The 14370-nt window shown below is 32.0% G+C and overlaps 1 protein-coding gene across 2 annotated transcripts; it reads right to left on the reverse strand.

Annotated features, from left to right (window-relative positions):
* Nucleotides 1-440: 440 nt before the first annotated feature.
* LOC115879613 lies at nt 441-10783 on the reverse strand. 2 transcript variants are annotated; one of them, XM_030896509.1, is made up of 4 exons: nt 10572-10783; nt 10312-10507; nt 7273-7463; nt 441-945 (listed from the first exon to the last, which is right to left on the reverse strand). In XM_030896509.1, the coding sequence occupies exons 2-4, from the start codon at nt 10349-10351 to the stop codon at nt 745-747; spliced, it is 432 nt and encodes a 143-aa protein (XP_030752369.1). In that variant the 5' UTR covers nt 10352-10507; nt 10572-10783; the 3' UTR covers nt 441-744. The 2 variants fall into 2 exon arrangements, with proteins under 2 accessions (XP_030752369.1, XP_030752368.1); XM_030896508.1 differs by lacking the exon at nt 10312-10507 and having other exon boundaries at nt 7273-7466.
* Nucleotides 10784-14370: the final 3587 nt, after the last annotated feature.

Below are 14370 nucleotides of genomic sequence, written 5' to 3' on the forward strand. Positions count from 1 at the left end.
TACCAAATCTCGTTTTTTTATCTGAAAAAAAAAAGTTATAGGATTGAGCCTCTTTTGAGACGCATCCGGTATATGCTAAAGCGATATTTAGTTTGAAGTATTCAAAATTATTCTAGGCCTTACATTGTCGACATCAACATCTAGTTTTGAAGTCTTGGATCAGCAAATAATTTGTTTAGTAGGGCATCCGATTACCCTTATGGCGAACTGATATCAATTTTAGATGATTACAAACCAAACCAAACAAAATACAAGAATATGCTACATATATGTAGGGTTTTTTGGCCCCTTTTTCCGCTTTTTGTATTTTGTTTATTTATACCCTACCAAAACTTTCAGCTCCATCTACGGTAACGTGGATGAAGCAAGCATGATTACAAATTACTTGAGAACATGATTAAATTTACTATAACAAAATATTCAGATATGAAACATATATCTTTAAATGTGTGAAAAAGTATATTGGGGCTCAATGACAAATGGTATGTATATTCATAAAGCGTAAATATATTGTTCGTTTCATTTTCAGGTAATTTTCTACTGCTATTGTTGCAGCAGATTGACCAGGTCTGTAGAAGATAGTGTAATAAAGTTGGAACAAGCAGCATACAAATTAGATGTATATACAAAAAGATTGGCAGCAAAGTTTAGGAATTTGGAAAAACGATAGCTTTCTCTAATATTGAATTATTATAAAAATATTTTATCGTTGTTCTATGTAATAGATGAATAATAATCAATTATTCAATTATATTGACTTGGTGAATCATTTTTTAAAAAGTGTTCTACTATTTTTTGATCTTCCTTGCGCTTCTCCTTCAATTCGCACTCAATTTGTTCTTTAATAATATTAACTCTAAATGTTTCTATGCAGTCGATATACCGTTCCATAATTGGGCGACATCTTATTGAACAGGAAGCGTTTCTTTTCAGGCACTGAACAATCTGAAGCAAACAAAATATATAAATAAGATAAATAGATTAATAATAGCAATAATCTCGTTATACTCGGCCAACGACGACGGCTTCGGCCACATCGGTTATAAGGAGTAGTATCCACGATGAAAATTTGTTAAGAAATTTTTGTATCATGAGTCAAGAATTTCAGGTTTCACAATGGAAACACATGAGATGCATGAAATATTGTTAAAAATCTCATGACACAATATTTCATGAACAAGTTTCAACGTGTATACATGATATGTGTCGTGTTTCGTTTGAAATATTTGTGTCACTTGCTGCACGTGAGTTTTGCACGTGAGTCTGCAAGCAGTTTACAAAAATATTTTAACAACAAAGAAACAACTTTACACCGAGCAATAAAAACCGCTGATACAGGATATTCAGTCTTAAACCTAGCTAGAAATGAAATCACTGATAGATCACCACTGAGTGTAGGCGATATAGTGCAGGAATTAAAGGGCAAGGCGCTACACGGAAAATACTTCACTGAATTTAATGCCAGATTGTGTAGACAAAAGTAAATCAGTAAAATACCTTAATTCAACTTACCGGCGAAACTGAGGGGTTTATATGCGCTATTCAGGATCAGGTGATAGCTACAAGATCACACAGGAAGTTTGTTCTGAAAGAAAACATTACGGACAGATGTAGAATGTGTAATTGTGTAACCAATTTTCAGAATCCCTACAACACATAAGTTCTGGTTGTCCGACGTTAGCACCAATAAGTTATATAGAAAGGCATAATAACATAGCAAAAATAATCCATATAGAATTGTCACTAATCCTTGGTTTACAGGCTGTGCAGACGAAGTATTTTAATTACACCCCAGAACCCGTAATGGAAAATAGCAGCCATAAACTATATTGGGATACACAACAGATTTAACAGATAAAACAATATTACATAATAAACCCGATATACTCTGTATAAACAAGGACAAGAAAGAATGCTTCATAATTGATATAGCCGTACCATTAGACCAGAATCTTCATAAAACCGCAACAGCAAATATACAGAAGTATCAAGATCTTGCATATGAATTAAAAAGAGTATATCAGCTCAATAAAGCCATGGTTTTATCTTTTGTAATCTCTGTCAATGGTCATAAGTCCATCCAGTAAATTCTCTATGAATAATCATTGAGATTTTACAAAGAACAAGGAACTATTGAAATTAAAACCAAAGCTTACCAACGAGTGCTTAAAAGAAGCCATATTGGGAACATATTGAGAATTATCGGAAAAGTGCTTAATATTTAAAAGACCCTCAACTAGAGCAGTTCTCAAAACCAGCAGAAAAGAGCAGTCAAGAAACCAAACCAACCGAGTTAATCGTGAACTAAAACAAAAAAAAAACAATAATATACTAGAGAAAAGGCGCCGGGTTTTATAGATTATTATTATAACTCGTGGGCGCTCATAGTGGCGTAGTGGGGGCGTCCGGGGCGGAGAGTCCCTACAGAAGAGAGGTTTGCAGCCCCTACACTATCCGTCTGCCACGTTTGTAACCATTTTTTGCCGTCCCTCCCGTACTTGGAGGGTTGTCGCTCGGGACGGCCCGCCCCTTGCCCCCCCCCCCTTTGCTACGCCACTGGGTGCTCATCAGATATGGGTGAATGTAACAAATTTCCAGATTGTTACAACGTTGTATTTAACACTTTTTACATATTTATGTAATATATATAACAAATTAAATTATCAAAATACCATATCAATTTATGTAATTTTTGCAACTATATTGAGTATAAATAATAATCCCGGAATCAACAAAATATAAACCAAAAAAACATTCAGTTTCCACGAGTGCTCCAAAAGCGAACATTTTGAGCGCCAAAGTACTGTTACGAATTCCGTGGGTCCACTAATTTAAACTCACGATAAAATACTTAACGAATTTATTTTTTTCTCACTCTGTACACACAACTTATACTAATTACAACGCAATTTATGCAACTACTATTACTCTAACGATTCTGTCACCTTCGCCAATTAAGTCACAATTTAAACCGCGGTATTATCAAACTTCCAACTGCCAACTGCCAAAGCGCGGGTCTTTATATACGCCCTGGCGAGTGTTTCTGGAACGTTCTAAAGAATTCCGTAATTTTCTTTTACTTTCTGGCGAATTCGCCAGGTTCCTCAATGCACGTTGCGGTTATGTAGCAGTAATGCAGTTATGCAACCAGTAATACAGTTTAGTGCTACATACACCTTGACAGTATATACAAAGAATACATACCGCGTCGGACATGCGTCGGAAAATTCTCGAACACGCGTCGGTTAAATATAGAGCTGTTGCATCGTAGAGACTAAAATATTCAACAAAGTTACTGGAAATTAATTAAACTGTGACTGAGGTAAAATATTTTACTAAGTTAAATTGTTATTGCGGTCAGGTTTCCCGGATGCTTTTTAAAATCCGGGCTAGGGATGTTCGGTCGTAATGTTTCAATACCGGTATCCAGTATCACGAAGTATCACGGCTGGACCGGAAGACCGGATGGACCGAAATATGGGCCTGAGTTTTACGGACATTTTAATTTACATAATATACATGAGTGATCCATGAGTATGAGTAAGATGCTTTACTTGAAATTTAGATTTTAGATGTACTAAAAAAAAAAGACTAGATCGCTAGACCAAAATTGCTAGACTAGCAATGCCTTAAACATACATCAAATTCAATTACATTGCATGTGTCTGACCGTATTATGCCGAATGATCGAAAAAAACGGCGTCCAGTTGGCTTGGAAATAAACATCGATTACATTCCCCACCTAATTTTACATATAAAGTGATAGCAATCTTCATTTCATAGCCATCGGTGATGCCGTTTTTTTTCGATCATATTGTAGATGATATGCAGTAAAGAATATATACAGTACGTTCAAATATTATGACAAAAATGTAAAGGTATCGATTGAAACCGGTCTTCCGGTATCGACTGAAACCAGTCTTTCGGGCTTATTCGCATATAATGTGATATAACTAGCGATGGGAACTATCGAATGAATTAGACTATCGAATAGTTACTGAATGAATGATTTCAACTATCGAATGGTTTTATTCGAATAAAATCATTCATTCATTTGTATACTAAAGCATATGTGACAACCTCGCCGTGCAACTAAATGGTTATCGTTGAGCCACGACTATCAAATGCTTTTGATAAATGAAATTTACTAAATTTAGTATTCGTTTTTGTGTGCGTCAGTGCATTATTAGTTCTTCCAAATTTTTATAACTTCGCCTTATAAATACTGTGCTATTTTTACGTTTATTAAAATACTAAAATAGTAGTTTTTTTTTAATTGACGATTGTGTGCGTGTGCAGGTGTCAAAATTTTTCCGAAAATTTGTGTGATTTTCCGTAGCCCGATCTTTCAATTATTTTATTTTATATGGTATATGGTCTATTTTTTAATGGGAAATTTTGAGAAGTAGCAATTTTTAAGAGAGATGAGATGAACTTAAAATTAATTTTAAAAATACATATTTGTATTTTAGATGTTTTAATAATATGAATTAGTTGAACTTGATAATCATATTTAAGTAATGTGGTTAAGTAAATGTGGTTATCGAACTCAACTATGGGGTGAGAAAATTAAATTGAAAGTTTTAAGGCTGATTCATGGTACACCGGGCCGTACCCGAGCCGGGCACGTTCCGTAAAGTAGACACCGAGCCACGTCCGGGCCTTCAATATATGCTACACCGAGTGGACAACGGGGATCATGTCCGTGCCGGTTATATTCTAGAAAACAGTGTTGCCGCAGTGGTACATTTGTACCAAATTTGATACTTTTAATTCTATTTGGCAGTAATGCAGTTATGCAACCAGTAATACAGTTTAGTGCTACATACACCTTGACAGTATATACAAAGAATACATACCGCGTCGGACATGCGTCGGAAAATTCTCGAACACGCGTCGGTTAAATATAGAGCTGTTGCATCGTAGAGACTAAAATATTCAACAAAGTTACTGGAAATTAATTATAAACGTTGTAATGTCATAGCGTTGCCTATATTAAATAACCCGAAGAAAAAACTTGAAAATTTACTGTTTCTAACATGCTTCTATATTTGCGTTTTTTTTAAATAAAATTTAAGTTTTCCAAGTATTGTGTGTAGTATTAGAATTACTTAGAATTCTTCAACCTATACATACTTATAATTGGGTTTTCTGAATTTCTATTTCATGTTTTTCGTCTCGATTTGTGTCTTTCTCCAGGAAGTTTTTTTATGTAGAAATTTATGAAGAAATTCACAGCGACCAAACCGGTTAAAGTCATATGCAGATGTATTTTGTTGTGCTTTAAAAAATTGTACCAAAGTGGTACATTTTTAGTTTATAATGTGGTACGCGCTAAAAGTTGGGTGCGGCAACACTGCTAGAAAACAGCCGCTATAGGCCCGTAGATGAACGAAGTATTTAGCCCGGGCGACTCATTTATGTTTGCCGCAACGGGGCCGGACCGTAGCGGATCCGAGGAAAAATGTACACCGACATTTCTCGGACGGGGCACGGACGCGTTCCGGCGAAGCTCGGCCCGTGCTCGGCTTAGCATGAATGCATAAGTATAAATAACATTTGACAATGTTTGGCCGTGCCTTCACCGTCGCACGGCCCCGGCCCGTCACGGTGTACCATGAATCAGCCTTTACACGTGCCAATTTAAAAAAAAGTTAACGATGTTTGTATTTTGTTTATGCTAATTCTCTTACAGGTAGTTTTTTGCGAAGAAATATTTAATTTATTTTTTAAAGTAAATGCCAGTAAAAGTAAATATTATTTTTAAATAGTAATATAAAGTACCTAATATAAATAATTTTGATTTCTAATTTTTTATTTATATTTTCCTTCCATTGCACTGCATGCTTAGAAAATTAATAAATGTTTATATTTCATGATTTTAAAGTTTGTTGTTAATATAACAAATTAGTTCTGTAATTATTATTATTTAATAAACCAACGTTGCCAAAAAATTTAAAGACTATATAATTTTTAAATAGGATCTAATATAAATAATTTTGACATCTAATTTGTTGTTTATATTTTGCTACTACGTAAAAAAAATATTTATATTAAATTATTTTAAATTTTGTTGTTAATAGGTTGTTAGCGGCACGCCAATGAATAGGGCTATATCTAGTATGTTATGTGTATAAACAAGTCCAAGTGGTCGTCTAGCGCAAGCCTCAGGCAGTGAGAGGGCACCTGCGGTACGATAACCACGCGCCTTGTCACTCTTTACATAAACATAATAATTATTTCATAAATTGACAGATTATTAATAATATTATAATCTAATATCTTACATAGGTATAACCAATTATTACTGTAATTATTATTTTTATTAAACCAGTCTTTGCTTAAAAACATTAAAAATCATTTTCCTACATCCAAAATAACAAGTATTATTGCAGTGTAACAACAGAATATTAATAAAAAAAATGCAAAATATATAGACATACTATCCCTAACTAACTAAAGACAAACAATAATATTCTTTGCTAATATCAACTAATATCAATATATGGCAACAGCGCCCTTCATAATGTATTTTCTATGTAAATACTAGCACCTCAATAAAAAAAATAGTGTGTCCTTATCTTTATGACTCCGCAAAAAATCAAAGATGCCGGCTTCTTTCATAGCATTGCCACCGACCGCTGTCGGGTTTCTGGGAAACAAACCTACGTCGCCGGGCGACAACTAAAATCCAGTTAATATTTTATTATAATCGATCCTGACGAATAAATGAATGAATTTTCTAAACGAATGGTTTTTGCTGCCGAATTACTAGAATACAATATTTCAAGGCAGATGACGCATCTATTCGATAATTTTTATTCGAATAGTTTTCAACGAAAGTTTTTACTAGCTATCGAATTATTCGAATGAATTGCAACTATCGAATGTTTCGATAGTATTCATTCGATAGTTCCCACTACTAGATATAACCCACATCCTCTAACGTCGCTTAAATTCGGTGATCAATCGGCGGGAATAAGTGACTCGACGTAGCTCAGAAATAATATAGCTGTTACAGAGGTAAATAAAAAAATATTTGAATATTGTTAATGACTCATGGGTATTTTCTTAACGGTTACTTTATAACGGAATACAGTATGAATTAAAAATCGATGTTGTTGATCATAAAGCACATTTTTCATGTATGATATAGTACCTAATACTATTTTTCTTTAAGTTTGTGCCTTTTAGGAAAAAAAAATCACTTATCGTAGGTATAAGATAACATATATCTAGATTATAAAAGGATTTTTTATCATTTAGATGTACCTCATCGTGCGAACAGATTCGGGGTCTAATTGGTTCAATTTGGCTTTCAACTTGAAAAGCGAGATCTTCAAAAGCTTTTAATGTTAATCCATACAGGTTAGAATGTTCTTCGTCGAAACATCTTAATTTAATCATCCATTTTTTTTCTTCAATATTTGTCAATTTGTCTAATCCTTCTTTTGATATTTCTTCTGCTATATACATATTATAAGGTTAGTTCAATTAATACTTAATACTTATAAATATAGGGAATTCCGTATAAGCATTTATACAGGGTTGTTCACCACATACGACACGGAGTATTGTAGCTAAGCGATTAGATTTTTACAAATTGTAAGTTTCGGGTTCGTTGAAAGATTATTAGAGCTACAATTTAAAAATATTTTTACAAGATACAGAGTGTCCCAAATAAATAAAAAATATCAAAGTTGTATTTTTTAAAAGGTACACCCTGTATATTATTGCATTTTTAGTTTCTACGATTAAAATAAAGGTAAATTTGATTAAGGTTTATTACACTTAAACCGTTTTTAAAATATTTTCAATTTTGTGAAATTGCAGTATAAATTTTAAGGCATCATTTCTCCGAGGGGATCAAAGTTTTTAATACTAAATATTTACTGAAGTTTATTTATTGATCAGTTATTGTGTTCCAATACAGAGTGTCTAAAAATTTATTTTGAATAATTACTAGCTTTAAACGGCAATAACTTGTTTAATTTAAATAGAACACTCTGTATATTTTATGAGAATCAGATGTACAATTTAATTATCTATCAAATTGTATTATACCACTTTTTACCTATCCCTTCAAGTTTTCGTAGAAAATGCATTTTCTTATCATTTAGACCTCATTTATCAATATACCCATGGAATATTGACATTTTAGATTGTTTTTAAAACATATATACTAGCCCATGCAAAAAGAAAACTATTTAAATCTTTATAAAAGAATATAATACCATTAATTAAATATACCACCAGTATTTCCACCCAAATAGTAATTAAATACATACTTACATTTTCCACTTTCCAACGAAAGATATGAAATAGAAAGAGATTACATTAGGAATGTAGCTGAGTGTAATGGATATTCTCCTTCACTAGTTGATAAAATAATTAGAAAACGTAGGTAAAGGTTAATGATTTCTGAAAATTCGACTTTTCAAGTGGAGAAAGATACGTCAAAAATATTTTTCAATACCGTTTGATAGACAGTTATCCCGTGGTCTAAAAGGAATTTATAAGAATGTCAATTATAAACTTGTGTATAGTGCTAATAATAAATTACAATAATTATTAGGTAATCCAAAGGATTAAACACCTCTACTGGAAAGGTCGGGTATTTATGAAATTTCTTGTAAAGATTGTAATCAGAAATATGTTGGGCAAACTAGAAGATCAATATTAACTAGATTTAAAGAACATTTAGCTCAGATAAGATATGGTAGACCGGATAAATCTTGCGTTGCCGAACATATTGTTGATAAAGAACATTGTATAGATCTTAATAACTTGAAATTAATTAAACAAGTCTCAAATTACAGGCTATTAGATGCATATGAAAGCATCAGAATTAATAAATGTAAAGATAGTATGAACAGAGACAACGGTCCAATTCCTTCAAGTTCTTTGTTCCTACTACTCTAGTGGCGGAAATCTAAATGTTACGGTCGGTGGGTTCTGACTCGGTTGGCTAGATCTTGCCACGCCCACTCTGTGCCCACTGAGCGAGTATATAAACGCTCCAATTGTAAATTGTATTTTAGTTTATAATCATCTAACATAGTTAGCGAAACGCGCGTCCAGTGTAAAAGTAAAAGTGGTTTGGTGTATCGTGGTGATTTAGTGTTTTTATTTTGCTACATACTTAATTGTGTTCGTCAATAAATTATTCTAAATAAATGTGGATTTCAATCAGAAATCAATATAATAAGTTATGAAAATGAACGACTCTGTTATAAATAAGCATTTGTCAAAAAATGAAATATAATTTTTAAGGTGTTAGTTTTTTTACCACACTGTCTAATACATAACTCAGTTTTTTAGTATTTGGAGCAATTATTATTAATCAACGCAAACAGTCAATTAATGTAGTTTGAATACTGGAATCATATTAATTGGTCCTCTTTAAGAAATATTTCAGCAGTTTTTTATTTTTTAATGAAATAAACAAACTATATCGACAATATTAGTATCTGTACTCTTTAAAAATTTGGTACATCTTTAAAAATAATCTAAAATGTCAGTATTCCATGGGTATATCGATAAATGAGTTCTAAATTACAAGAAAATGCATTTTCTACGGAAACTTGAAGAGATAGGTAAAAAATGGCATAATACAATTTGATAGACAATTAAATTGTGCATCTGAGTCTCATAAAATATACATGGTGTTCCATTTAAATAAAACAAGTTATTGCCGGTTAAAACTAATTATTATTTAAAATAAATATTTAAACACTCTGTATAAGGTAGTAAAATTTTTATTATTGCAACACAATAACTGATCTATAAATAAACTTCAGTAAATATTTAGTATTATAAACTTTGATACCCTCTGAGAAATGTAGCCTTAAAATTTATATGCAATTTCACAAAATTGAAAATATTTCAAAAACGGTAAGGTTTAAGTGTAATAAACCTTAGTCAAATTTACCTTTATTTTAATCGTAGAAACTAAAAATGTAATAATATATAGGGTGTTCTATTTAAAAAAATACAACTTTGATATTTTTTATTTATTTGGGACACTCTGTATCTTGTAAAAATATTTTTAAATTGTAGCTCTAATAGTCCTTCAGCGAACCCAAAACTTACAATTTGTAAAAATCTAATCGTTTAGCTACAATATTCCGTGTCGTATGTAGTGAGCAACCCTGTATATTACATAAATTTATACTTAAGTTAATTTGTTTTAATATGACTAAAGATTGACCTGAACATACCTTCGGTATGTAGTGAACAGCCCTGTATATTACATAAATTTATACTCAAGTTAATTTGTTTTAATATGACTAAAGATTAATCTGAACATACCTTCGGTTTTCGTTCCATATCCGTTCCGTATACCTTCCATATAATTTTATTGTATTTACATTAGAAAACGTAACCAGAGAAACTTTACGGAAAGGGAACGGATAGTGTGTGCGTGGTCCTATTCATTTAAATGATTTAATATTTTACGTAAACGGAAAGGACACGGAAGGTAGCTGATACGGACGGTGTAGTGAGACTTAAATCATAATGAATTATGGACCAATAATAAGTTTATATCAGATTTATATGGATTAACTTACATTCATTGTGTTCCTTTGTAAGCCTTTCTATACAGCTTTCTGATAAATGTATAACGTTCTTATCTTTTTCATTTTCATTATAACAGTAAAGTAAGATGTTGCCCATTTTGATAGAAAATTTTTACAAATATAACAATTTTGAATTTTTTGATATGTATTTATAAGAATTTGGATGGTAAAAAATATTACTAATTATAAATGACATACTTTCATGTCATGTCAGTAATATTGACATTAAAAGGTTATTTTGAAATTGATTATTATTAACACCTAAAATAAATAGCGATCTCTCTACATTTGGATTTAAATTTATAGCCATTTAGATTTAAATTACTTATATTATTTTCAAATAAATATAAAATAATAAACTGGTGAAAGTTTTCGTCCCTTCATTTTATAATTCGGACAAAAAATTAAATGCGATAGATTCGTGGAATAAAAATTCATGAAGAGATGGACAATTCGTAGTCAAGATTACATCGACCTGAAAATATATTATTACATGCAAGATTCGAAACTCTAAGGGTGCAAACATAGTGAGGCATCTCGATGCGATGCTCGCCAAGATGCTGGCCGCGCTGCTCGCCAGGATGCTAGCCGCGATGCATCCTGCGCGCACTGTTTTAAAACGGCGAGTAAGTGCGCGTAGGATGCATCGCGACTATCGTACAAACATAGTGCGGGGCATTTCATCTCGATGCGATCAAACATGTACAAATTTATGCGTCAAAACATACTGGAGCCTCGCACCTCGCCACACACCTAGATGTTCAGCGCGATGCTTCCTAAAAAATAAAATTTTTGTTTTTTAGAAGCGGACGCGGATGCCTGAAACTTTACATTTGATTGGTCGGTTTAGGATCACAATTCGTTGAGCATATGTTGAACTAGAGTCGTGTGGAATAAAATGTTCACAATACTAACATTTAATTTATCGCCAACAATGTAATAACCTTGATTCTACAGGGTTCGGCAATAGTGCGTCGGGCATCTGTAGTTCTAATAATAAAAAACTTATGAATTTTGTAGTCCAGACATAAAGTATGTATTAGGATGTATTTGAGGAAAATATTTCAACTTCTAAAGGGTGGCTCAAAAAAGTGTGAGTGGATCGCGAATATTTTTTTAAATGGAACACCTATATACGGGGTGGCGCAACTCATAATTTAAAATTATTTTGAAATGTACAGGGTATGTCAGAACTAAGATTTACACCAAAGTTATATTTTTTCTTATGGAACACCCGATATATTTTATTTATTATTTGGATCCTTGGACACAAAATAAGGCATATATTATAAGGGTTATTATATATTAATATGTTTACAAGCTTTGGTTTCTGAGATATTTAAAAATATTTAAATATGCATGCTACAATGGAATAGATTATCAACACCCTGTACATCACTTTTTAGAATTAATTCTTGTGCTGAGTTTAAAGATAGAGAAATAAACTTTACTGAAAAATTGTATTGTTGCCTTAAATTTATACAGGGGTACCAAAAATTGATGATTTATTTTACATATTTATTTTACATAAAAACTTTGTTATTTCAAATACGACAACCTATTTTTTAAAATAAATCGAAACAGATTCAAATGCTCTTTCAAACTACATATACTAGGGTGTCCTATACCTATCTAGCTCAGATTTTGAATAAAGAGCAATTTTTCAATAAAATGGCAACAAAGAGGACTGATGTCGTCATGGCAAGTTTCTAGTGCCAGTAGCTATTTTCAAAATCGAAATTAGGTTATGGACTTTATTTATTTATAGCAAGTACTTTAATCACTAGTTGATTAAAAAAAGTATACCATTAATATTGCAAATTATATTTTATCCTCTCATAGTATATGTCTTTTTAATTTTTTGATTATGTAACGAGCACTTTGTTTACTCATTTGTTTCGTCGAACTGTTTGAAACCATTTTTGCTTTTGATCAAATCGGTGTGAGAAACTATGAAGCTATAAAATTTTGTTTCAGGAGAGTTGAATATCCGGGAAAGTTGAGTTATTGAATGTAATTGCACCCAACAACGCCCTAATTGCGCTCTCCTTTATGCGTTAACATTTTTTCGGCAGTTTTATTAACATTTGACATTGTCACAACACAGCACGACGCCGACGCCTAGTTCGAATTCTTTTTCATTTATTTTTTACTACCCGAAACAGCGTTACATCACACAAACCTGGTACCTGAGTGTTTTATCTCTTTTTGTCTCAATAACTGCACTAGCAAACAACTAAAATACTTATATATTATAACAAAACCACGATTTCAATATTATACTATGCGATCAACATGACAGCGACGTGAAATAGATAGGGATAATTTCTGATTTTTGCCATTGACTCGCTGGGGTAGGAATTTGTTGAAATCAACTGAAATGCACCAGGCCTATACTAATTAATAACTACTATTACATAAACTGGTGCTTAATAAAACGGCGATGGTAAATGTTTCAGTATGCCTACGCGCACCTATTCGCCGTTTTAAAACAGTGCGCGTAGGATGCATCGCGGCTACCATCCTGGCGAGCAGCGCGGCCAGCATCTTGACGAGCATCGCATCGAGATGCCTCACTATGTTTGCGCCCTAAGAAATAATACGTATTTTTCAATTTTAAACAAAGGAAAGTATTATGTAAAGTTTGATTTGGGGAAATATTGAATTGATACTTATGTAAAATAAAATGTCATGTAAAATAAAAGTATGTAAAAATTTATTTTAGCAGCTGAATGATATACCCAATACATACTTAATAATTTTATTTAATGCATTCTTGCGTAAAGTATTTCATAAAAAAAATCCCATGAAAAAAATTAAATGTAAAAAATTAAATGTAAAGTTTCGCAACGCAATTTTTCCATTACAAAAAGTTGTAGTACATGTGCTAAGGTGCCATTACACGGCGTGCGGAGCGCCGCGCTAAGACGCGCTTCACAGTGCGGCGGATGGTAATTCTAGCGGGACAAAACCTCAGGAGCGATGTTTGGGACTTAAAACCTAAGAACGTAGCAAATGGTTTAATATATTATATGTATAGCACCCATATGTGTTAAATTTGATTATTTATTTATTTATTTATTAATATACAAATAAATAAATATTAATAAATAAATAAATAGATAATATAAGATAATAAAACTATTATGTTATTCGTACGTGACACACAAAAACCGTACTGTAAACTTTATTATAGCAGTTATTTTTTAATTAGTTTGTGATCTTGCGGAACCCTGTATATTTTAATTTAAAAAATGCTATTTTATTTAAAAATAAATATAATAATTATTTTAATTTTAATTTTAACACTCTGTAATTGCAAATTCATATATAGTAAGTATCTAAGACAATTTTTAAAACTTTTATTAAAACTAGTAATAATCATTTGGTTTTTATTAGAAATTATGAGAAATTAAAAAAGGCTTTTGCAAATAGTCATGCTTTAGTTAACTAGAAAAATTGCCGAACTAACTGGTGTCATTCATTGATTTTTTAAACTCAGTGTCTTTCTATGGAGTTTCAGTTAAGGTTTCAATGATTAGAGCAGCATCTCTACTCCCACTAGCCCTAAAGCTCATAGTACTGGCAAAACCTAATTCTTCTTTTCAGTGCTCTTCAGTTATCCCTTTAATGAGTCCTTGTTTCGATATTACACTAGCCAATTGAAATAAAACTTTTGGGCGTCCACCTGTTAAGCTTGAACTCTAAAAAAAAACAAGGGAAAATGATCGTAGATGGGTCTTAACACCTTTCTTTTATTCGTTACTAAGAGAGTTGGGATCTAAAAATT

Source organism: Sitophilus oryzae, unplaced genomic scaffold (assembly GCF_002938485.1).
Source record: "Sitophilus oryzae breed Bouriz unplaced genomic scaffold, Soryzae_2.0 scaffold_1582_pilon_pilon, whole genome shotgun sequence".
Taxonomy (NCBI): Eukaryota; Metazoa; Arthropoda; class Insecta; order Coleoptera; family Curculionidae; genus Sitophilus; species Sitophilus oryzae.